The following is a 22414-nucleotide window of genomic DNA, read 5'->3' as shown; positions in this document are numbered from 1 at the left end:
AGCGAATCTTCACCTGCTGCTCCCCATCGCTCCCCACCGCTCGCCTTACCGCCTGAACCATCCCCTCCTCTGCCTCATCCATGGAAAAATTGTCTTCCACCAAACCGGTCCCTGATGCCAAAAAGGTTGGGGACTGCTGCCCTACCTTATTCTTTTTCTGGGGGCCCCACTCTCTGTTATCTCTTTTTCCCTATAATATCATCTTTTTCTCTTTGCTGGATCCATGCCACCAGCATTTCTCCCATCTGAATAAAAACCTGCCTCTCCTTCCAGCTATTTTCTTCTCTCTTTTTGCCTCTTAAAGAGCCAAACTTCTTAAAAGTGTAGTCTTCACTTCCTCACCTTCCCACCCACTTCTAAACTCACTGTAATTCGACCTCAGTTCCCACCACTCCACTGAAACTGCCTTTACAACCACTTCCTTGTTTCTAAAGCCAGTGGATTTTTTTTAGAGCTTATTCTACTTGATTAGTCATCAGCCTTCAACACTTTCCTCCCCTGGTTTCTGGGAAACCGTGTTCTACTACAGATTAATTAACCACTGTGGACACTTCATCTCAATTACCTTTGCAGAACCTGAAATGTAGGTACTTCTCAGGGCTCTGTCCTAGGCCCTCTTCTCTTCTTACTCTACACATACTCCCTGGGCAAGCCCAACAAATCAATCCACTCGTGTGGCTGCCATATAAGGCACAACAGACTGCGCATTTTAATTTCCAGTTTAGACTTATCTTGCAAACTCCAGTCAGGCATACTCAACTGCCTCTTGGACACCTCCACTTGGATGTCCCACTGGCACCTCAAACTCACCATGCCCAGAACTGACCCTCTCCTAAGAACTCTCCTTTCTGTTTGCCCAAGGCAGGAATTTAGAAGTCATTCGTCATTTTTCCTACTTACCCCATGTCCAACCAGTCACCAAGTCCAGTTCTTTTAAACTCGTGTCTAAGGAATCCATCCCCTTTCTTCAATCCTGTTACCTCTCCATGTTTCAGGCCACCATAATCCTTCCCCATTACTAAAACAACTTCCAAAACTGGTCTCCCTCCTTCTCCCAGTCCCCAATCCATTCTCTTCACTGATCTTTCTAAAACACAAATCTGATTGTTACTCTTCCACTTAAAGCCCTGCAGTCTCCCCATTGTCCTTAGGATAAAGTCTAAGCTCTTGTGCTCATGGGTGTAAAATGCATTGGAAATTTTTTCCATCAGTAAGATCTACCCATAAGTTCAGAGCTGAGCGTGGTATCAAAGATCCAGAATCTGAGCCTACCTGTTCCTCCAAGGTTGCTCTCCCATTAGTCTCTCCTCTGGCCAGGAAATGCTCATAATTCCTGGCACTGACCCCTCACTTTCCTCTCTTTTTATAAATTTATTTATTTATTTTTGCTTGCGTTGGGCCTTTGTTGCTGCACGCGGGCTTTCTCTAGCTGTGGCGAGCGGGGGTTACTCTTCGTTGCAGTGTGTGGGCTTCTCATTGGGTGGCTTCTCTTGTTGTGGAGCACAGGCTCTAGGCACGCGGGCTTCAGTAGTTGTGGCTCACGAGCTCTAGAGCACAGGCTCAGTAGTTGTGGATCATGGGCTTTGTTGCTTTGCGGCATGTGGGATCTTACCCGACCAGGGCTCGAACCCGTGTCCCCTGCATTGGCAGGCGGATTCTTAACCACTGCGCCACCAGGGAAGCCCTCACTTTCCTCTCTTTGAGCCCTGTAAGGTCTCATGTCTCCAAAAGTCTTTCAAAGCCCAGCTCAAGAGCCATCAGCACTGCCATAAATGCCCCTTCTAATTCTGAGCTCCTAAAATCCTTAGGGCCTACTCTTCTTGTAGTACTTATCCCTTGCACAGTATTGCAGTTGGCTCATGCATGATTTCCTTCCCTCTCCTTTTAAGACTTACGGAAGTCAGAGCCAAAAACTTAATCCTCACTAGAGTCCACCTATGTAACAGGTGGTCAGTAAATATTTTTTAAGCGCGTGGATAAATTTAAGAAAACTGTATCCCCTAGCCCCTTTATGTCCCGCACGAACAGGGCATTCTCTAAAGTATTCGCTAGAAAATAGCACCTCCTTTGCATCCTACCCACCTCACCAGTCAGAATATTCCTCGACCAGCTGGGTGGAGGATGGGCTGGCACGCATTCCTGTGGCCGTTTTGCACGGTTTTCTACCTCCAGCCCTCGGAGCTGCGGCTGGTAGAGGATAGTAGAGCTAGCTAGATGATGTAAGTCAAAGGGCAATGCTGTCCACCCGGTACGATAAGACCCGGTTTAGAAAGGAAGACCCTCCCCAACCCCAGAACACAGCAACTCTCCCGCAGACCCTCTTACCTACACAGGAGGGTGGGGACTCTTCCTGACCGGCGTCCTGGCTGGCCAATACCTGATCCAAATCAAGCGAGTCAGCCAATGGCTGAGGGCCAGGGATAGAGTGGGGCGGGGCATGGTTGCTAGGGCCGAACTAGCAGGGTGCTGCGAGAGGCCCCGAGAGAGACTCGGTGGTTGCTAAGGCGGGAGGTCACAGAGCGCGGCTCAGGGATTGGGTAGCGTCGAGGGAGGTGGGTGGTGATTGGGCGGTGCCCAGGAGGCCCCTGGGTGAGGTGCGGGAACGTGAGCGAGAGTTCCGGCCGGAGGCCCGAGCTGAGGGCCGGCGCCTTCATCATGGCCTCGGCCCAGCTGGACTACACCATCGAGATCCCGGATCAGCCCTGCCGGAGCCAGGGTATGGAACGAGGGTTGGGTCCAGTCGTGGGGAGGTGACCTAAGGAGACTGTGGGTCTCAAGCGCAGCTGTGGTCCCGCCCCTCTTGCGGCCCTGTCCTCTCGCGGCTCAACCCCTCACGGGGGGGGTTCCCCTCACCGCAGGCCCTAGACTTGGTCGGGTCCAGAGAGCCCCGCCCCCTAGTAAGCCCCTCCCCCAGAGTGCTCTTCGTGTCCGAGCCCCGCCCCTTCCCGGCGTTTACCCGACCCCTAACCCCGCCGGTTGGGGCCCTTCTTTCTGTCTCTTTAGTCGGAGTTCCCAAGCCCGTACCTTCGCTTCTCTCCTGGTAGCTGAAGGCCCTCCTGATTCCTTTGTTTGGGGTCGGGCTTCCCACTGCTAGCCTTTCTTCGGCAGTTGTGGTTAGGGGTCCCACCCATTATATTTCATCCACTGTTTTCCTCGGGGTCCATGCAAAAGCCCAGGACACAGAACCTTCATCCCTCCCTCCTCTGCACTCTCCTTGGCAGTGGTTACAGAGCCGTCTCTGCCATGAAATAGAAGTCTGCTCAAATCCTGACTCCTCCCTTTAGTAGCTGGATGACCTTTGGCAGGCTTCCAGCTCTGAACTTCGGTTTCCTCATCTGCACAGCTGGGGTACCAATAGTAATCTCCCTCCTAGGGTTGTTGGTTGCACAACTGAGATTATTTGTGTAAAGGACCCAGCATAATGCTTGGCACCGAGTGAGCTTAATGATTAGCTTTGTTTTCCTCTCTACAGTCATATCATTACAGAAAGATGTGTGGGAGCCTCCACAAAATTAGTAGCCTGTAGAGCAGGTCTGGATGCCTGGCAATGTGAGCCGGATTGGGGGCCCAGAGAATGGAAAGTTTGGCCCTGATTGGGAATCATGGTAGAGGAGCCTTGACATACACCCCAGCCTGAGCTGCATGTCTTGTCTGCGTTACTCCACATCGTCTTCACACCTCCAGCTGCAGCTCAGCCTCTTCTATTGCTACCACAACCACCTTCCCAGTGCAAAGCTTTGATCTTATCACTGTTCTACATAAAACCCTTCAGTGGCTCCTTATTGCCCTCAGGATAAATCAAATCCAGATTCCTTAGCATGGTATTCAAAGTCCTCCATAATTTAGCAGACCCTGCTTACCTCTTTGATCACTGTGTCCTTCCACTGTTCAACTTGAGTTTTATGTTCTAGCAACCCCAAACTGCTTGTGATTCTCCACACACTTCTTGCTTCCCTGCCTGTGCTCCCTCCATTTCTTCTGTCTGGAATGCCCTTTCCCTCTGCTGCCCCACACTGCCCCCTCGCTTGCCTAGTTCATTATTTAAGGCTTCGCTCAGGTGTTACCTCTTTCAGGAGAGCCTTCCCAGACCCCTCCCATTGCATCTTGTGTTCCTTGGGTGGGGTCTAGGAGGGGAGTGCAACCCCTAGGCTCCCCCAGAACAGATGGCTCCAGACCAGCTGTATTTCCCTAGAGCCCTCTGTCGGCCGAGGGCTCTTAGGCTTATAGATGTAAAAATGCTTTTGAAAAGTTTTGACATCAGTGGGAGATAAAGCCAGTTAATAATATTGCCCTTGGAGAACCTTCAGCTGCAAAGAGCTGGAGCTGCCTTCTGCATGGCCAGGAGGGCAGAAGTTCTGCTTCATCCCACGTGGGCAACCTGGCTGTCTTGGTTTGCATTTCAGTTCTACCTCCTGCTGTTCTATGGCTTTGGCAAGTTATTGAACCTCTCTGAGCCTCAGATTCCCTATTGTGAGGGTTAACAAGGTAGTGACTGGATGTGTGTGCCTGGCATGGAGCAGGTGCTCCGTTGGTATATTTCCTCCCCTTGTGGGTCCCCTCCCTGCTTCAGGGGGCTGGGTCCTAGAATTGGAAGAAATCTCAGGGGGCCACTTTGTCCTGCATCCTTCTCCTGGCATGAGAGCATGCTGTTGCCACCAGACCCTTCCCTGACAAGATGCTTCCTCCCAAATATCCTGGCCTGTTGGAGGCAACTGGGATTGTTAGAAAGCACTTATCTTTCTTGAGCCACAGTAGGCCTTCCTGTCCTTTCTGCTTTCAGTTCAGCATTTGCTGTGTCCTGGCGATGGGTTAGTTGCTGGTGCCTCAGAAGTGACTCACACACAGACTCCTTCAAGGAGCTGTGGTTCTGGGGAGGGCTGAGGGCTTAGTAGCAGGTGGTTTCACAAAGACGTGGTAACTGCAGGGCTAGGAGGTCGTGGTGGGTGCAACACAGAGCAAGGTAGTCTCTCTTCGTCTCTTTTCAAGAGGACAGCTCATCTCTCTTCTCCAAGAGAAATACCTTCAGGGCCTTCAGTGGTTCCTCCTCTGGTGTGGTTCTAATAGCCTCCTCCTTCTGATTGCTCCTCTGTATTGGCTTTGTTTTCTCATTCCTTTCCCTCTCAAAGTGCATAGCCCAGAGCTGAGCTCAAGGCGGTATGGCCCTCAGAAGGAAGTGACAGCGCTGTAATCCCCCGAATCTGTTTTCTTCCTGTCTGCAGAGAGCTCCCCTCCAGGCTGACAGGGCCTCACAGACAATCTCTGGGGGTCCAGAGATTGTCTCTCTTTTGCAATTACTGTTTAATGGTGAAGAAGTGTGTAGGACAGTCATATTTGGTTTCTGGAATTGCTTTTCCCCCATAATTGAGCATCAGAGCCACAGAGCCCAGCACTGCTGTGAGTTGATAGAGAGGCGAGCAGTTTCTGCTGGCACATCAGTTAGCTGGAAGGCAGCTACAGATCTGGGGTCGTTCAGAGCCCAGGGTCCTTCTGCTGGGATCCCCACCAGCAAATATCCGTGGCTGTCTGGGCCGAATGAGGGTCGTCTGCCTGGTCCTTTGCTGAAGCTGATCCCTTGACCTAGCATTTCCCCCCATCCCACCCACTCCTCTTTGACCAGTGATCCCCTCACCCTCCTAAGTGAGAATCGGGTATTCTCATCTCATTTCCTTGGGGAAGGTTCTGTTCTCAGGGCTCCCACAGCAGGGATCCCTGTCGTGTTGTTGGAGGGTTTTGCTCAGTGTTGCCAGAGCCTGGCAAGGGTGAAGTGCCAAATGAGCTGAAGGGAGTCGTTTGGCAGCACTTGGGCCCTGCCCAAGTGGCTCTGCCATCCCAGGCCAGGGCTGTGCTGCCCCTCCTCCCAGCCAGAGAATGGTCAGCCAAGTCCTGCCCCGGGGCCCCTCTGCGGCTCACTGGCAGGCCAGCAGGCCTTCTTAAAGGCACCCTGTTGCTTTCATGTTCAGTAAACATGTTTTAGAAATAATTGATTCACAGAATTAATGAGGCTGGGACAAGGGGCTCACTCTTAGAGTACAAAGAAAGCCTTCCGGGGGTGGGGGGTGGGGGTCACAGAGAAGGGAAGTGATAGGTTTATTGTAGGCCCAGGCTTAATTGTCAGTCTGCTCTTCTGCTGAGCGCCTGCCGGGGTCAAAGAAATGTAGACCTTGTCTTGACCCCCAGGAAGTTTTCCCTGGCACCGGGGAAACAGTCTGGGGTGGACCACAGTCCGGACCACCATGGTGGGCCCCAGGGGTCGGCTGCCTTCCTGGAGTAGAGTGGCCCAAGCTGGACCTGGAGCTGCGGGAGGGCTGACAGGTAGATGGGGAGCAGCAGGAAGTGCAGAACTAGGGGCTCTGGGGGGACTGAGAGTGGCCCGAGAGAGCAGGGCCCTGGCGGCAGGCCGCCGGGTGCTTTCAGGAGCCGGAGAGAAAATCTCAAGAGCTGACATACCAGAGAGGCCTCAAAGGCCCGGGTGAAGGGTTGGGACTAGACCCTCTTGTCTGTGGGGACCCCATAGGTACTTTTCTTTTTTAAACAGGGGAGTTTTGTTTATTTTTTTTAATCACGGTATCTTTTCTTTCATGCTTTAATAAAAACCCTTCCTAATTTGTCTGCTTTATACCAGGCACCATGCTAGGCCCTGGATCTGAGCTCCAGACCTGAAGGACCCTTTGCTGGCCTCCTTTGCCTGAGGTCTCCGTGGTTTCTGTTGCACTTACATTGTTGACCATGCCTGGCTCACATGCCAGGCCTGCCAGGAACCCCTCTTATAATTTTATTACTTCTCACGACCACCTTGTGAAGTAGGGAGTACTCTTATCCCGTCTTACAGATGAGGAACAGAAGCTCAGGGGAGGTGAAGCATCTTGCCCCAAGTTATCCCAGATTCCAACTTGGGAGCCTCACTCCAAAGCCTGTGCATGCAGATTTCAGTTGCCATCAGGAAGTACTGCCTGCATGCACTTCCATTTCTAGGAAACAATTAAGGACATGCAGGAAGAAAGAGGTGTCCATTAAAGTATTTTTATAACAGCAAAAGATTGGAAACAACATTATGTCCAATAATGGGAGCTTGGTCACCATAAATTATGAAATATTCTATAGCTGCTCTGCAGCCACTAAAAAGAATGGTGTAGAGATATGTAAACCGACAGGGAGAGATGTTCAAAATATATTGCTAAATTGAAGAAAGCAGATTACAAAAGCAGTATGGTTCCGATTTTATGAGATATTCATTTTCTGCTTTTTCTACAGGGAGCATGCATTCCTCATGAAGTAATAATAATTTCAATTCATTGAACTCTTTCTTTGTGCCAGGGTAACATGCTAAGCCCTCAGTAGTCACTATCTTATTCAGTCCTATGTATTATTATCCCCATTTCACAGATAAGAAAATTGAAACTTAGAGAACTAGCTCAAGGTCTGCTTCATAGTTATTGGTGGCAGAACCAGAGATTTGAACCCAGGTATGGTTTTATACAGTATGCACTCCTAGATACCATGCTACTCTCCTATGCTGTTACTCCAAAAAAAAAAAAAAAAGTAAATTTAAAATGAAGTAATTTGGTTTAAATATAGGAACTGTGAGACTCTAGAAAGTATTTCTTGGGAGTAGCGGAAACTGAGGATCCTTTTATTCCTTGTATTTTAAGAAGAAAACATAGATTCTTTGTATTTTCGTTCTGGCTTGCAGAAGAAAAGTACATATTGTTCCACAGATTCTTATGCCTTGTCAGCCCTTTCCTTTGTCTTCCCCATATGCCCCTGGGATATACACAGTCCGATTTATGCTTTAGTTTTATGACTTGAACTGTTGTACAATATAGTATGTATCTGTAATTCTTGTATTATTGGTGTCAGTGTTGTTTGTTGAGAAAAGTCCAGAGGACAGAGAGCCTGTGGGATTAAATTGTTTTGTGGGGTACTCAGGAAGTGCCAGGGTTAAAAAGAATACTTCTGCCTCACCAAGGGGCTTCTGGGTATCCGTGATCTCTTTGACTTCTCAAGTGCTGTTGACTCTGCAGGACACCTCCCCCCACCCTTTTTAAAAAAATAATATTTTAACTCTCATTGCAAAAGTGATACATAGGAATTTTAGAAAGTGAGTAGAAAAAAAAATCATGAAGAAGAAGTTGCCTCTGATCCCAGAAATAATTGCTATTAATATTTGATGTATTTTTTCTATGCATAAGTATGTGTAGGTATGTGTGTATGTATGTATATAGGTATTCTGTTGTACATACTTCTTTGCAGCTTGCTTTTTCGCTTAATGTGTTACTGTTAATTCTTAAAATAATAACATTATTGAGATACAATTCACGTACCATAAAATTCACCCTTTTAAAATGTGCAATTCATTGGTTTTTAGTATATTTACAAAATTGTGCAACTGTCACCACTGTCTAATTTCAGAGCATTTTCATCACCTCCAAAAGAAGCCCTGAACCATTAGCAGTCTCTCCCCATTTCCCCCTCCCTCCAGCTCCTGGCAGCCACTAATCTACTTTCTACTGTGTGGATTTGCCTGTTCTGGACATTTCATATAAATGGAATCATGCAATATATGGTCTTTGTGTTTGACTTCTTTAACTTAGCATATGTTTTCAAGGTTCATCCATGTTGTAGCAGTGCTTCATTCCTTTTTATGACCAAATAATATTCCATTGAATGGATATACCACATTTTATTCATCCATTTACAGGTGATAGGCATTTGGATTGTTTCTACTTTTTGGCTATCGTGAATAATGCTGCAGTGAACATTCATGCACAGGTTTTTGTGTGGACATATGTTTTCAGTTCTCTTGGGTATATACCTAGGAGTGGAAGTGCTGGGTCATATGGAAACTCAATGTTTAATTTTTTTTGAGGAACTGCCGAACTGCTTTCTAAAGTAGATGCACCTTTTTTGCATTCTCACCAGCAGTGTATGAGGGTTCTGAATGCTCCATATCCTCATCAACACTTGGTATTATCTGACTTTTTATTATAGCCATCCTAGTGGGTATAATGTGCTGTCTCCTGGTTTTGATTTTCATTTCCCTAATGACTGTGATGTTGAGCACCTTTTTGTGTTCTTATTGGCCATTTGTACATCTTATTTGGAGAAATGTCTTCAAATCCTTTGCCCATTTTATTTTTTTTTTATTTTTTTATTTTTTTATTTTTTTGATGTTTTAACAGTTTATTTTGAAGGTCATTTTAAAAACAAAGTTAAAGACAATCTGAGAAAAAATTGCACAGAATACACTCATTAAATAAGTATGTGATTAAATCAATAAGGGAGATATGTCTTCTTCTGCAACTCCAAAATAAGTTCTGCTGTCCTGATGATTCTTATACTTCCAAAATGGGGGGGGGGGGGGGAAATCATGGCAATTAAAGTTGCCTCTTAATCATGTAAATCTACAGTGGAAACCAAATTTTTCTGTTCTTCCCAATAAGTCAGTTTCGATCTTCAAACTGTGCCTTGTTTTTTAAAAGATAGGATGCTAGAAATTCAATGGGATTTGGTGGTCTTTCCTTTGCAAGCACAGCAAGTCCTTGTAATAAGATAGGCACAACTGTCTGATCCAGATAGGCACGAGTTGGCAAAGACTGGAGATCCACTTTCTGTTTTGATGACTTTTCTGCATTAATTTTCTCATTTTCTACTATCCTCTCGACGTTGTCTGTGAGACCGTCCTCAGAGTGGGGATTTTCTGCAACCTGCGTCTGTCCCTCCAGCATCTGCTCTGGTTCCATGGTGGACCCTGCAAGTCACAGTCCCCGGATACCAGTCCGCGCCCAAGCCGTTCGTTCCTAAGAGCCCTGCACCGCGCCACCAACTCCTGCCCATTTTAAAGTTGGGTTATTTGTCTTTTTATTTTTGAATTGTGAGAGTTTTTTTTATGTATCCTGGATACAAACCCCTTATCAGATGTATGATTTGCAAAAATTATCTCCCATTCCACGGGTTTCTTCATTTAAAAAATTTATTTATTTATTTATTTTGGCTGCATTGGGTCTTTGTTGCTGCACGTGGGCTTTCTCTAGTTGTGGTGAGTGGAGGCTACTCTTCATTGGGGTGCGTGGGCTTCTCATTGCGGTGGCTTCTCTTGTCACGGAGCATGGGCTCTAGGTGCATGGGCTTCAGTAGTTGTGGCATGCGGGCTCTAGAGAGCAGGCTTAGTAATTGTGGCGCACGGGCTTAGTTGCTCCGCGGCACATGTGATCTTCCCGTACCAGGGCTCGAACCTGTGTCCTCTGCATTGGCAGGTGGAGTCTTAATCACTGCGCTACCAGGGAAGTCCGGTTTCTTCACTTTTTGATGGTGTCCTTTGATGTTCAAAAGTTTTCACTTCTGATGAAGTCTAGTTTTTCTTTTATTCCTTGTACTTTTAGTCATGTCTAAGAAACCATTCCCTAATCCAAGGTCACAAAGATTTCCTCTTACATTTTCTTCTAAGAGTTTTATAGTTTTAGCTCTTACATTTATGTCTATGATCTGCTTAATGTATTACAGACTATTTCCATATGATTAAACATTTTTCTTTCATAGAAGTAGAATTACTAAGTCAAAGAGTGCATGTTTTTTGAGGCTTTTAATACATGTTCCAAAATTGTTGTGATTCTCTTCTCCCTATCATTTCCTTCCCCCTTCCTACCTGTCCCCCACTGCTCTGGTTCAGGCTTTTGCCAACTCTTGCCTTGCGTGTTACAGTAGTAACATGCGTGTTACACTCGTAACACGACCTGTTCTTAACGGGCCCTTTCAGTGCAGTGGATAAGCACAGTGGCATGGTGATGGTGGTGCTGTGACAATACAGAGGAGGGGCATCTAACCCAGTCTAGTGATGAAGGGGCTGGGGAGGGCATCAAGGGGGGCTTCTTTGATGTCAACAGTGAGCTGACTCAGCAAGTGGCGTGGGCATTAGCAAAGCATAACATGGAGCATCAGCCTCCAGGGCTGGGGAGTGAGGAACATGTGCAAGGTCCTGGAGGCGGAGGGTAGTGCGGCATGGTGGTCCAGAGATGGATGCTGGCTGTGCCACTTCCTGGCTGTGTGTTTTTTGGGAAAAAGACTTACCCGCTCTGTGTTTTAGTTTTCCTATCTGTAAAATGGGGATAGCAATAGTAGCTAACTCCTAGGGTGGTCGAGGGACCAAATGAGGCAGCGTATGTTGAGGTTCTGACTGCGATGGCCAGTCCCTGAGGAGGAGCAGGTGGAAGAGGTTGGTGTTGGATCTGTTGATACACAGGGGCAGCCATGTGTACAGGTTTGGAGCTGAGTGGAAAGAGATTTGGTTAAGACTTGTTTGTTTTACCCAGGGGGCCTCCTGGGGTAGTGGTGATGAGCTGGTCTCTGAGTCAGACCACCTGGGTTTGGATTCCAGCTTCACTGCTTATTAGTTGTGTAACCTTGAGCAATTATTTACTATCTCTGTGGCTTAGCTTTTAATCAGTAAAATGAGAATAATAACAGTACCTTGTTCGTACGATTGTTGTGAGGATTAAATGAGTTGATATATAAAGTGCTTCGAATAGTGCCTGACACAACTCTCTTTTTGCTGTTATCGTTATTGTTTTTCTTGGTGATGGCAAAGAGGGGGAGGTAGAAGCTAAAGGAGATGTGGAATTCAGAGAGGTTTGTGATGGTTTAGGACCAAGGTGGGTTTGATTGCCTGTGCAGGGCTGTGGTAAGTCCTGGTGTAGAAGTGGGAGACAGAGCCAGTGCCCGAGTCTTCAGTGCCTGCGGGGCAGTGGCCAGATGCCAGGAGATGTCAGCAGTGGGAGGGGGAGAGAGGGATGACCAGTGGAAGGAGCATAAAAGGAGCGGGGGCTTTTACAGAGAATGGAGGAATCATGATCCAGATGTGGCAATAAATAACAATAGCCATAGCTATTACTTTTATTACTCTGGAAAGGGCAATGGGTAACAAGAAGAATGCCAGCTCTTGCTCCTTGGATCTATCCTTCAGTTTGCAGCCACGTGTTCATTCATTCAGCATGTTTCTGCTGAGTGTCTAGACAGGCCAGCTACAGTGCTGGGCACCGGGGATGTGGCGCTGAATGCAACAAACCCAGTTCCTGCCTTCACAGAGCCTACTGGCTGAGGGGAGACGGGCATTATACGAGTAATTGTGCGAGTCCTTAATCAATACAGACTGGATCATGCCACTCCCCCAGTTCCAGAATCTTCATTTGCTCTCCACTGCTCTGGATAAAATCCTGACTCCTAAGCATGGCTTGGGGGCCTTGCAGGATCGGGCCCCAGTCCCACTCTTGGCAGCTCTCCTGCCCACTTCTGCTCCCTCTTCCAGGCTTCTAGCCTCCTAGGACTGCTTGCTGTGCCCCAGAACAACTGATAACATCTCCATCGTCCCCTGCCCCTGCTCATGCCCTTTCTCCACCTGGCATGCTCCTACGGTCCGTCAAGGCCAGCACAGCAAGCGTGTCTTCCTGTGGGAGGCCTTTCCCTGTCACGATCACTCTCTCAGCCATGTTCCCGGAGCATCTTGGACTTTTCTGGTTTATAGTGCTCCATGTCTAGAATCAGAATGGGCAGCGTGGCTCCAGTGGGAGGAGGTCATAACAAAGGCTCTGAGTTAGGAATGGGCATGGAGAGGGGGCCCTGGGAAGAGACTGTGTCGGGGGCGTGGGAGATGCCTGTGGGTAGGAGGAGCACCTTGTGGTTCAGGGGGGCGGCCTCAAATGCCTGGCTGGAGTAGAAAGACAAATTCTCTCCTTTTAGGAATGTTATGGAAAGCTTGGGCTCTGGGAAGAGGCAGTGTGTCCAGGGTGTCCGTATTCTGAGTTTCTTCATGGAGTTGTGTATCTGGTGAAGAGTCATTTCTGCCTGAGTTGGTGAAGCCAAGGGTGCCGGCAAAACCTTCAGTGGAGCAAAGTGGAGTTATAGAGCCCAGCTGTGGGGTGAGGGGCAGCTCCGAGGCCCGGCAGAAGTGTCTGAACCTTCCTGGACTGGGAATGCCCCACCACTGCTGGTAAGAGCGGCCACCAGGGGATGTGACCGCCCCTGGCTGCCTTCTCTCTTTTTGAGATAAACCCCCAAACCCTTTGCTGGTGTGTTGGTGGTGGTACCTGGAGGGGAGCCCCATAGGCTGGGGGAGGGGAGCCCATGCTCAGACAGCTGCACAGAGGTTAAGGAGCCTCCCTGGAGCAAGTCTCAGAAATCCAGCTGCTGGACCTCAGAGGGTCAAAGGCAGATCCAAACTGTAGCTATTGATTACCACACATGAGGCTGCTGCAGCCTGAGCTTTACGGGTAGTCGTTGCCAGCAAGGTTGGGCCAGGGCCCCAGTGAGGCCCAGATAGAGCCTCTCCACCAGAAAGGCCAGTGCAGGCGAAGAGCTGCCCTGGCCAAGGACAGGAGGCCACCAGGCCAAGAAAGGTGGTGAGAATATTGAGAGTGGCCTGGTTAGAGCTGTGGGACCATCTCTCCTATCGGAGGCTGAGGCCAGTGTCAGGGGAGCCTGGGACGGCTGGCAGGGGTCAGCAAGGGACTGAGGTGCTGGGAGCTCCTGGTCCAGGCTGAGTTGCAACTCAGTCTGGCATCCCCATGGGTGCAGGCAGTTAATCTCCAAAGGCTGGAGTTGCCACTGCTGGAGAGCAGGAACACTGAACTTTTCAATCACATTAATTTCCACAGGAAATTGTTGTCTTCCTTTTGTCCAAAGGTTAGTGATTTATATTTACCATCCTCTTAACTAGCCTTGAAATTTACTGTTGCCAGGTCACCACCAGCATCCATAAATCTTAGGGTGGCAGCTGAGCATAGCCAAGTGGCTTGATCCTTGGAAGGGTACACCCCCGTCCTTTCAGAAGGGCAGATAACTAGCAACAGACAGTCCGTGCACAGAAGTCGCCCCAAGGAGGGTGGGTACTCACTTGGAAGGGGAAATGAGATGAGGTCTGACCGACAAGGTTGCAGGGAGGCCTTCAGAAGCAGCCGTGGAGGAGGCAGGTGGCTTGTGCCTTGGCACGTCACCGAAGGAGATGAGCTTCTAGTTGTGGACGGGGCTGGTGGCACAGAAGGTCTCAAGTGACTTAGCTAGGATGGGGAGCAGGGACCAGATTCCCAGCTCTACACTTCCTGTGTGACCTTAGGCAAGTAACTTAACCACTCTGTGCCTCAGTTTCCTCATCTGTAATAATATTACTCGTATTGTTGTTGTGAGGGTTAAACCTCAGTAAATACCGGCTGTTATTCTTCTCTGTCAGGACAGGGTGGGTGGTTTGGTAGTGGCCGCCAGAGTCTGTCTGCTTCACTTCCCTGCTTATACTGCCCTATCCATTTCTCCTTTTTTTTTTTTTTTTAAATAATTATTTTATTTATTTATTTTTAGCTGCGCTGGGTCTTCGTTGCTGTGCGTGGGCTTTCTCTAGTTGCGGCGAATGGGGGCTACTCTCTTGCGGTGCGCGGGCTTCTCATTGCGGTGGCTTCTCGTTGCAGAGCATGGGCTCTATGCATGCGGGCTTCAGTAGTTGTGGTACACAGGCTCAGTTGATCCGTGGCATGTGGGATCTTCCCGGATCAGGGCTCGAACCCGTGTCCCCTGCATTGGCAGGCGGATTCTTAACCACTGCGTCACCAGGGAAGTCCCCCATTTCTCCTTTTAAAGCCTTCTTCTTCCGTCTGCTCATGGAATTAGGACAGCAACTGGCAAACTTTTTCTGTAAAGGGCGGTATCTTAGGCTTTGTGAACTGCGTGGTCTCTGTTGCAGCTACTCAACTCTGCTGTTTAGCTTGAAAGCAGCCATAGACATTATGTAAATGAATGAGCTGGGCTGTGTTTCAATAAAACTTTATTTGTGGACACTGAAATTTAAATTTCATATGATTTTCACGTCACAAAATCTTCTTTTGATTTTTTTTAAAAAAGCATTTTAAAATGTAAAAAACATTTTTAGTTTTAGTTCGAAGGTCATATGAAAACAGATCATGGGTCGAATTTGGCCCATGGCTTGTAGTTTGCAGATCCCTGGATTAGAAGGTGAAATTGCATGGCGGAAGTATTTTTTTCACTTTTCTCACCTGGGCTATGTCTTTGCGTCACTAAAGAAAGGGGCTCTCAAGTGGGTTTTTCCAGTTACCCTGCAGTGCCTCCTGAGAAGCCTAAAAGCCAGCTGAAGTGAAGGACAGAGGAAGGCGCCCCCTGGGAACCTGAGGCACAGTTACCGGCAGGATGCCTGGGCCTGGCCCCTGGCGCTCCCCTGCCAGCAGCCCGAGTAGCGCTGGCTCTGGATTGGCCAGTCACCCCCACCCCAAACCCTAGCTCCAGGGATTACAGTCTCACTCTGCTTGTGTTTCAGAGAACAGCCCCAACCAAGGCGGGAAGGAGGCGGGGACTCGACAGCCTTTGGTGATTCTCTTGGGCTGGGGTGGCTGCACAGACAAGAACCTGGCCAAATACAGCGCCATCTACCACAAAAGGGTGAGTACTGCAGGTGTGCGGACGCCCAGTGCGCTGGGGCTGCTCTGCGGGGCTCTCCCAGCTTTGGCTGCCCTCATCTCCGGGCTGCAGTGGAGGCTGACCACCAGTCAGCCCAGGCAGGCCTGGGAATGGCACCAAGAATAGCCTGTGAGGAAGACGCTGGGCCCGTGGGGACTTGGGCAGGATTATCCACCCTTTGCAGCCAGCTCTGTGGCCTGGTCTGTCCCCTTCAGCCCCCTGACCTGCTCCCCCTTCCTTCCTCCCCAAGCCCCACAGTGGACAGCCCATCCCAGATGTGCTCCCAGCTGCGGAGTCAGCCCAGACCTCAAGTCTCTGTTGGCTAGTGCTCCCTCTCTGGGCAGCAGGAACCTGGGCCGGGTGTGCTGGGCATAGTCTGGACTCCTGGGGCTTTCTCCTTTTCTGACCAGGTGAGTTTCTGTCTTAGGGCTGACCATGAACCCTCACGTTTCCAGAGTAGAAGGGCCTCTTGGAAGAGAGATTCAGGACTGCGGTTTCCTTGCTTCATCTCAGGATGCACCAAGAGTTGTATGTAGAGGCTGTGGTTATTGGAGAGCCTTGGGAGGGCCTGGTTATATCTGGGAAGCCCCTTTCACAGTTTTGGCCACTGGCCTGACCCTGCCCTCCTCAGCCCAGACCTCCCAAAGCAGGGAGGCATCAGTACAGACCCCAAGCCACCAGCTGGAAGCCCTGCACTGAGGAGGAATGGCAGTCACCTGGGAGAAGGGCCAGCTGGGGCCCCCTCCTCTCAGCCTCCCTCCACTGACCCACGTCTGTGCTGTGCCCCAGGTGCGTGGTGGCCCTGGAATGGGAGAGGGGTTGGAGGAAAGATGTAGTTCTGAGCTTGAGGCCTCCCCTCAACCAACAAGCCTGGTCCTCTGGCATTGCCTTATTCCTTAAGAAGTTTCAGCTGCTTCTGAATTCTACTTACTGGGCGAGGCTAGTTTGGTTTCTCCATTAGACTAAGATCCTTGAGGGCAGGCAGAGGACTGGGAATAGGTGAGTGTGGCCAGGACAGAGGACAAAAGAAAGGGCAAGTGGGAAGAGATGAGGCTGGGAGGGTCCTCAGGGGACTTAAACAGGGGTGTGATGTTACACTTGTGCTTCTGAGAGTCCCTCACTGCCGAGTGGGGAAAGGATTGTGGGGGCCAGGACCAGAGGCTGGGAAGTGAGTTTGTTGAGGTGGCCAGGACCTTGGGGCTGGTGGTGCTGGTGGAGGGAAGTTGATGGATCAAGGATCTTGTTAGGAGGTAGAGTGGTCATTGGATGAGAGATTGTGTGTGGGCACAGGGATAGGGAGGGGTCTGGGTAATGCCAGGTTTCTGGCTGCAGCAGATCCTGGGTTCTTTGAAACAAGGAGCACTAGAAGAGAAGCCATGGGCTCTGGGGTGGATGAGATTTCCCCCAGGGAGTGTGTAGAGGGCAAGGAGAAGAGGCCCAGGACAGAACCCAAGCTTAAAGGAGCAGAAGACGAAGAGAGTCCCACGTGGAAAGGAGGAGTGGCTACAGATGGACAAGAAAACTCAGGGGAATGTGATGGAATCCACAGGAAGAGAGTCTTAGGGAAATGGACCACTGTCGAGGGAGAGAGGAAAGATGTTCTTGGGGCAGACGGCATGGGAGGAAGTGATGGAGTGGAGGGAGGAAGTGATCCCAGGGAAGGCAGAGGGGTTGAGGTGGCAGCGCTCGTTGGCAGGGGGTTGTCTGGGAAAGGAGTGGGTGCCTTTACCCCCTGGTCAGGAGGATAAGATGGGGGTAGAGAAAAAGATTTTCCAACCCCAAACTCCTGATACTTTATTATTTAAAAGAATATAAAAACATCATGGTCTGTCCCCTAGAGATCACCTCTATTTAGCCTTAGTATATATCCTTTCAGCTTTTTTTCTGTTTGTGCATCTTTTCTTTACCTAAATAAGATCTCTTGAATACACTATTTTATATCCTGCTTTTTTTCGGACCATGATCTCCACCGTCCCATGTTAATACATTTTAATCTCATCGAGTTTCCAGTCCATATTCAGATTCTCTGATAGTCACCAAAGTGTCCTTTACAGCTGATTTTCCCGAACCAGGGTCCAATCCAGGATCACCCATTGCATCTAGTTATTTCGTTCCTTAAGTCTCTTATAAGTCTAGAACAGTCCATTTTTTCCTGTCTCTGTCTTATTGAAGAGCCAGGGCTACCAGAGAGTGTTTCTAAGAGCTCGTAATCCCAAATGCTGCCGGAAGGAAAGTACGGTGGGGACCGAAATGTGTCATGGAATTTAGCCATTCGGGAGAACGTGGGCGACCATGGTAAGGGCAGTGCAGCTGTCAGAGTGGAGTCGGTGGGAGGGGACCAGGTGGAGAGGGTGGGTGTCAAAGTTTGGGAAGGTGAAGAGAGGGTGGGACAGAGTTAGAGGGGAACATGGTGGGAAGGCAGAGGCTTTAATTTCTTTTAAATGAGATCGGTTTGAGCAGGAATCTGGAACGAGGAAGAGACTGAAAATACAGGAGAGTGAGGTGAGGGCAGATGGATCAGGCTGGGACCGAGCATGTGTGGCGATGGAGAGATGGTTGTCTTCAGGGGAGAGAGAAGAGACTGGGATCGGACAGCCAGTGAGAGCCCGGTCCTTGGTGCAGGGGGGGTTCTAGGAGCATCTGACTCGGGAGGTGGCGGCAGAGATGGAAAACTCAGAGCGAGGCCCAGGGAAGCTTGGTGTATGTGCCCTTCCTTCACAGGGGGTGTTGGGCGTTCACAAGGCAAGCTCTGTGCATGCACTCACGGGTGACGTGGAAGTGGAGGGCACATGCGCCCTCAGAGACGGTGAGTTCCCAGGACTTGCTGCTGAGTTTATGCCCGTATCAGCAGGTAGTGCTGCATGGGAATGCTTCTGGGGAGAAGCGTGTGTGGGCGTGTGCGCACACATGTGTGTGGGCTCCTGAAGGTAGTACCTACAGTGGTGTGTGCGCTGTGGGCGTGCGTTGGTGGCTGTGCTTTTTTGTGCACTTCACAGGTGGTGCAGTGGGTGCCATGGGTGTCTGCATCTGTGGGGTGTGAGGTGGACAAGGCTGTGTTTTTTTCCCAAGGGTCGTGTGTGTGTGTGGTGGTGTGGAGTATGTTTGCGTTCATGGGCGATGCTGTGTGTAAGTTGAGGGTGGGTGGAAAGCACCCTCTGGGGAGTTGGAGCAGAGCTCTTTGTGAAATCTTCCAGATCTGTGGGGCCAGGTAGCATCCGTGACCCCCGCTGCAGAGTCTTGGGAGGGGTGCTTAGGTACGCTAGGGTCTTGGTGAGAGCAGAGCCAGGAGGAGTTGGAGCACATGTGATCACAGTCAGCGGGAGGGGACAAGGTCAGGAGGCTGATGGCAGGGTTACCTCAGCTGACCATCTCTCTCTGGCCCTGGGTCATTCGAGTACTGCGTGCATGTAATTTTCTCCTTGTTATTACTCCTACCACCACTAATGACTGCTGTTCTTAGCTGAGGACTTTGTGCCAAGTGCTGTTTTGGGCACTCGAGGTACGTTTTTTCATTTCATTTTCCCCACAATCCCAGGAGATGGATGTCATCCCAACTTACAGTTGGGAATGCAGACTCAGAAAGATGAAGTAAATTGCTGTTCATCCATACTGTTAATAAGTGCTGGTCCCAGGAATTGAGCCCAGAACTGTCTGACCCCAGAGCCTGCCCAACTCAGATTCCCCCGACAAAGGGCCCTTTGTCTCTGGCACATGTTAATGAGAGAGGATTAGGACTCAGGGTGGCTTTGGCTGCCTGTTCTAACTGGCCTAGAAGGGGATCTGTGTGGAGACCTTGAGGTGTACTTGACCCAGGCATTGAGGGGTACAGAGGCCTAGAGAGAGTTTAGCTAAAGATTTTAGAATTTGAGGAACAACGGAGTTTACTGTATTTGGAATTTCAGGGAGAGTGAGGAGTGATCCCAGGCCTTGGAACCAGACATTTGGGAGTATGGCCTCTGTTCTCAGGGCCCTGCGGGAAGGTGGCAGTGGCCACAGACTGACGCCATGTGGGCCTGGCTCACGGGTGGCCTCTGGTGGTCAAGGCTGGGCCTGCAGGCTGTCTCAGGTGTTGGGTCTTGTGGGGATACCTGTTTGTCCCTGGGAAGTAGGGACAGGCAAGAGCAGAGTCGCTGTAGCAGGGTGTAGCCAAGCAGTGAGGCCTTAAATGTGCCAGAGTTGAGCAGATGAGGGTGCAGGGTCAGGAGTGGGAGGGAGACAGGGAGCGGACCAGAGTGAGGAGGCTTCCTTCTGGTCAGCCCAGATGTTTCCAAAGTGAGCTCTGGGCTCCAGGCCTCGCATACCATCCCAGGCTGAGGGGGCTTGGCCAGCATGAAGCGCTTATTCCACAAATGGGCCTGGAGTGGACCTTCCTGCGTCTAGGAGAGGTGAGCTGTTGCCCAGACTGCAGCAGGGCCTGGAGCACTGCCAGCTTATGGGCCTGTGGAAATTGGAGCTGCTGGACCCCTCTGACCTTAGCTGGTCCCCACCTCCCCACCCCATCCCCGAGGATGGACAGGGCCTCTCTCCTCTCCTCAGGGCTGCATCGTGATCCGATACACAGCCCCCTGGCACATGGTCTTCTTCTCCGAGTCCCTGGGCATCCCTTCACTTCGTGTCTTGGCCCAGAAGCTGCTTGAGCTGCTCTTTGATTACGAGGTTGAGAAGGAGCCCCTGCTCTTCCACGTCTTCAGCAACGCCGGCGTCATGCTGTACCGATACGTGCTGGAGCTCCTGCAGACCCACCGGCGCTTCTGCCACCTGCGTGTGGTGGGCACCATCTTTGACAGTGGTCCTGGCGATGGCAACCTGCTGGGGGCTCTGAGGGCACTGGCAGCCATCCTGGAGCCCCGGCCTGCCGCGCTGCGCCTGCTGCTCCTGATGGCCTTTGCCCTGGTGGCAGTCCTGTTCCACGTCCTGCTGGCGCCACTCACCTCCCTCTTCCACACCCACTTCTATGACAGGCTGCTCGATGCAGCCTCTCGCTGGCCCGAGCTCTACCTCTACTCCAGGGCCGACGAGGTGGTCCTGGCCAGGGACGTGGAGCGCATGGTGGAGGCACGCCTGGCGCACCGGGTCCTGGTGCACTCTGTGGACTTCGAGTCATCTGCACACGTCAGCCATCTCCGCGACTACCCTACTTACTACACGAGCCTCTGTGTCAACTTCATGCGCAGCTGCGTCCAGTGCTGAGGTCCTTGCCCTACCCACCTCACCTCTGCTCCAGAAATAAATGCCTGACACCTCCCCATAACCTACATCCATGGGTGGGGTCCTCTTCTAGTTCAACTCCCTGCAGCCCTCTGGGACTTTATGGTTCTCCAGGTAGAGAATTTCCATGGGCCTCTGTCCTGGGGACTGTGGTGGTTTGCTTATCCCAGGATTCTAGGGGCAGGAGTGGCTGCGCAGGTCTCTGCAGAAGCCTAGCAGTGGTTGTGTTTGGATAAGTGCAACAGTCAGGCTGCTGACTCCTGTGGCATTTAGGCCGTGAAGGGTTAATAAAGCTGGGGGTGGGGGGTAGGGGTGAGGACGAGCCCCAGCATTGATCTCTGATTCCTTGAATAGAAGGTGAGCTTCGCAGGGAGGTGCCAGAGGGTAGGGGCAGGCTGGGGCAGGGGCTGTGATCTGTGCTCCCAGGTCCCGGAAGGGCAGAGCCCCACAGCATGGAGTGCCGTCCCTGTGGGTCCCATTTGGCAGTTCACTCAGGCTTCTCACTGCCAGGGAGTCTGATGTGGAAGCCAGATGGGGAGCTGAGGATACACAGGTGGGGGGCCTGTCCAGGTGTACCACACTTTGCCAGGAAGCCGCTAGATCCAGAAAAGTTGCAAGATGTGTGTGTAATGGGAAGATGGAGTGGGGAGCAGGAAGACAGCAGCACCAGATGGGAGCTGGGACAAGCTGAGTCAGGAGCCCTAAAGACCAGAACCAGAACCACTGGTCTGAAAAAAACTCCTTCATCTCCTTGAGGGAGACCCACTTGGATCCTCCGTAGGCAGAAGCAGTGGCTTCAGCCTTAGAGTCCTGTATCATCTATCATTCTACAAGTCACTGCTGCACAATGCTGGCACATAGCTGGCATTCAATAAATGTTTGTTGATTTAATGAGCTTACTGTGGTGATCGAGGGACTTGGGGGGCAGGGATGGGCTTTGAAAGTTTGACCGGCAGTGAAGGAGATGGCTGGAAAAGCTCTGGGTGGGAGCTGACCCCTGATAGTCTCAGGGCTGATGGACCCTCTGTCTCCAGAGCCAAGCTCTCCCTACATCGCCTCAGCCCTCTGGGACTCCCCCACTACTGTGGCAGCCAGTTCCTATGGCTGCATTCCTAGCCATGGCCAACAGGTGGCAGTGCTGCACGCGACAGTGCTCAAGGATCCCACAGCATGCCCTCACTCTGGGCTAACGTCTCCTGTTAGAGAGCATATGGTCCCCAGGGTGGAAGTAACCAGCCATCAAGGACCCACTGACGTGAGTCTAGGGCAGGGAGAGGGGAGTAGAGAGCCGAAAGGAGCCAGCCGGTGGGGATTGGGCATTGCCCACTTCTCTTCCAAACCCTCAGCCGTCACTGGGGCTGCTGTGCCTCAACGGGCCACATACATTCCCTAGAATCTTGGGCCCCAGGATCCTTGCTTTCAGAATATTTGGTGTCATCAAGCTGGGCCTGGGCCTGTGAAGGGCCTTCGCTGGACTCCAACCAGGGTGATTTGTCATCTGGGTGCAGAGAGGGACAGGAGCTGCCAACTGGACCTGATTCTATAATATTCACTGTGGGCATCCCAGAGGAGACAGGTGTGTCTGAGATTTGGGAAGATGGAGGGTGGGCCTGCTGTGTGAGAATGTGTGAAGGAGAGGAGTCTGGAGTCATAAAGATACTCTGAGGTCTTGAATTTTAGCAGGATCTTGTTTTGTCAAAACAGCTTTCTGTGGTGGACAAGGGCTCATCTTTAGCTTTGAGCCCCTGCCCAAGTACCC

At 50.7% G+C, this 22414-nt stretch overlaps 3 protein-coding genes across 5 annotated transcripts in view; 1 reads left to right on the top strand and 2 right to left on the bottom strand.

Moving 5' to 3' along the window:
- ARMH1 (armadillo like helical domain containing 1) overlaps positions 1-2165 on the bottom strand; it is a 47567-nt gene extending 45402 nt beyond the window's left edge. Inside the window, exon 1 of the mRNA XM_060083048.1 lies at positions 2083-2165. The gene's annotated coding sequence lies outside the window, so the exon portion shown is untranslated. The remainder of the gene's footprint in view (positions 1-2082) is intronic.
- Positions 2166-2555: 390 nt separating this feature from the next.
- Positions 2556-21546, top strand: TMEM53 (transmembrane protein 53). Of its 3 annotated transcripts, XM_060083022.1 has the most exons (5): positions 2569-2716; positions 12730-12979; positions 15308-15429; positions 15875-15975; positions 19984-21546. In XM_060083022.1, the coding sequence occupies exons 4-5, from the start codon at positions 15883-15885 to the stop codon at positions 20635-20637; spliced, it is 747 nt and encodes a 248-aa protein (XP_059939005.1). In that variant the 5' UTR covers positions 2569-2716; positions 12730-12979; positions 15308-15429; positions 15875-15882; the 3' UTR covers positions 20638-21546. The 3 variants fall into 3 exon arrangements, with proteins under 3 accessions (XP_059938999.1, XP_059939005.1, XP_059939016.1); XM_060083016.1 differs by lacking the exons at positions 12730-12979; positions 15875-15975 and having other exon boundaries at positions 2556-2716; XM_060083033.1 differs by lacking the exons at positions 2569-2716; positions 12730-12979; positions 15308-15429 and adding an exon at positions 16079-16236 and having other exon boundaries at positions 15902-15975.
- LOC132479494 (protein dpy-30 homolog) lies at positions 9196-9821 on the bottom strand. The gene has a single exon (XM_060083015.1). The coding sequence runs from the start codon at positions 9738-9740 to the stop codon at positions 9441-9443; it is 300 nt and encodes a 99-aa protein (XP_059938998.1). The 5' UTR covers positions 9741-9821; the 3' UTR covers positions 9196-9440.
- Positions 21547-22414: the final 868 nt, after the last annotated feature.

The sequence above is a fragment of the Mesoplodon densirostris genome, chromosome 2 (genome assembly GCF_025265405.1).
Source record: "Mesoplodon densirostris isolate mMesDen1 chromosome 2, mMesDen1 primary haplotype, whole genome shotgun sequence".
Taxonomy (NCBI): domain Eukaryota; kingdom Metazoa; phylum Chordata; class Mammalia; order Artiodactyla; family Ziphiidae; genus Mesoplodon; species Mesoplodon densirostris.
The sequence above is the reverse complement of the archived record's forward strand: the minus strand, read 5'-3'. Positions and strand labels throughout refer to the sequence as shown.

Coding starts and splice junctions, on each gene's coding strand:
- TMEM53 (XM_060083016.1), top strand. CDS start 2,656: ATGGCCTCGGCCCAGCTGGACTACACCATCGAGATCCCGGATCAGCCC. Junction 2,717..15,307: donor TCAGCCCTGCCGGAGCCAGG/GTATGGAACGAG, acceptor CTTGTGTTTCAG/AGAACAGCCCCAACCAAGGC. Junction 15,430..19,983: donor GCGCCATCTACCACAAAAGG/GTGAGTACTGCA, acceptor TCCTCTCCTCAG/GGCTGCATCGTGATCCGATA.
- LOC132479494 (XM_060083015.1), bottom strand. CDS start 9,740: ATGGAACCAGAGCAGATGCTGGAGGGACAGACGCAGGTTGCAGAAAAT.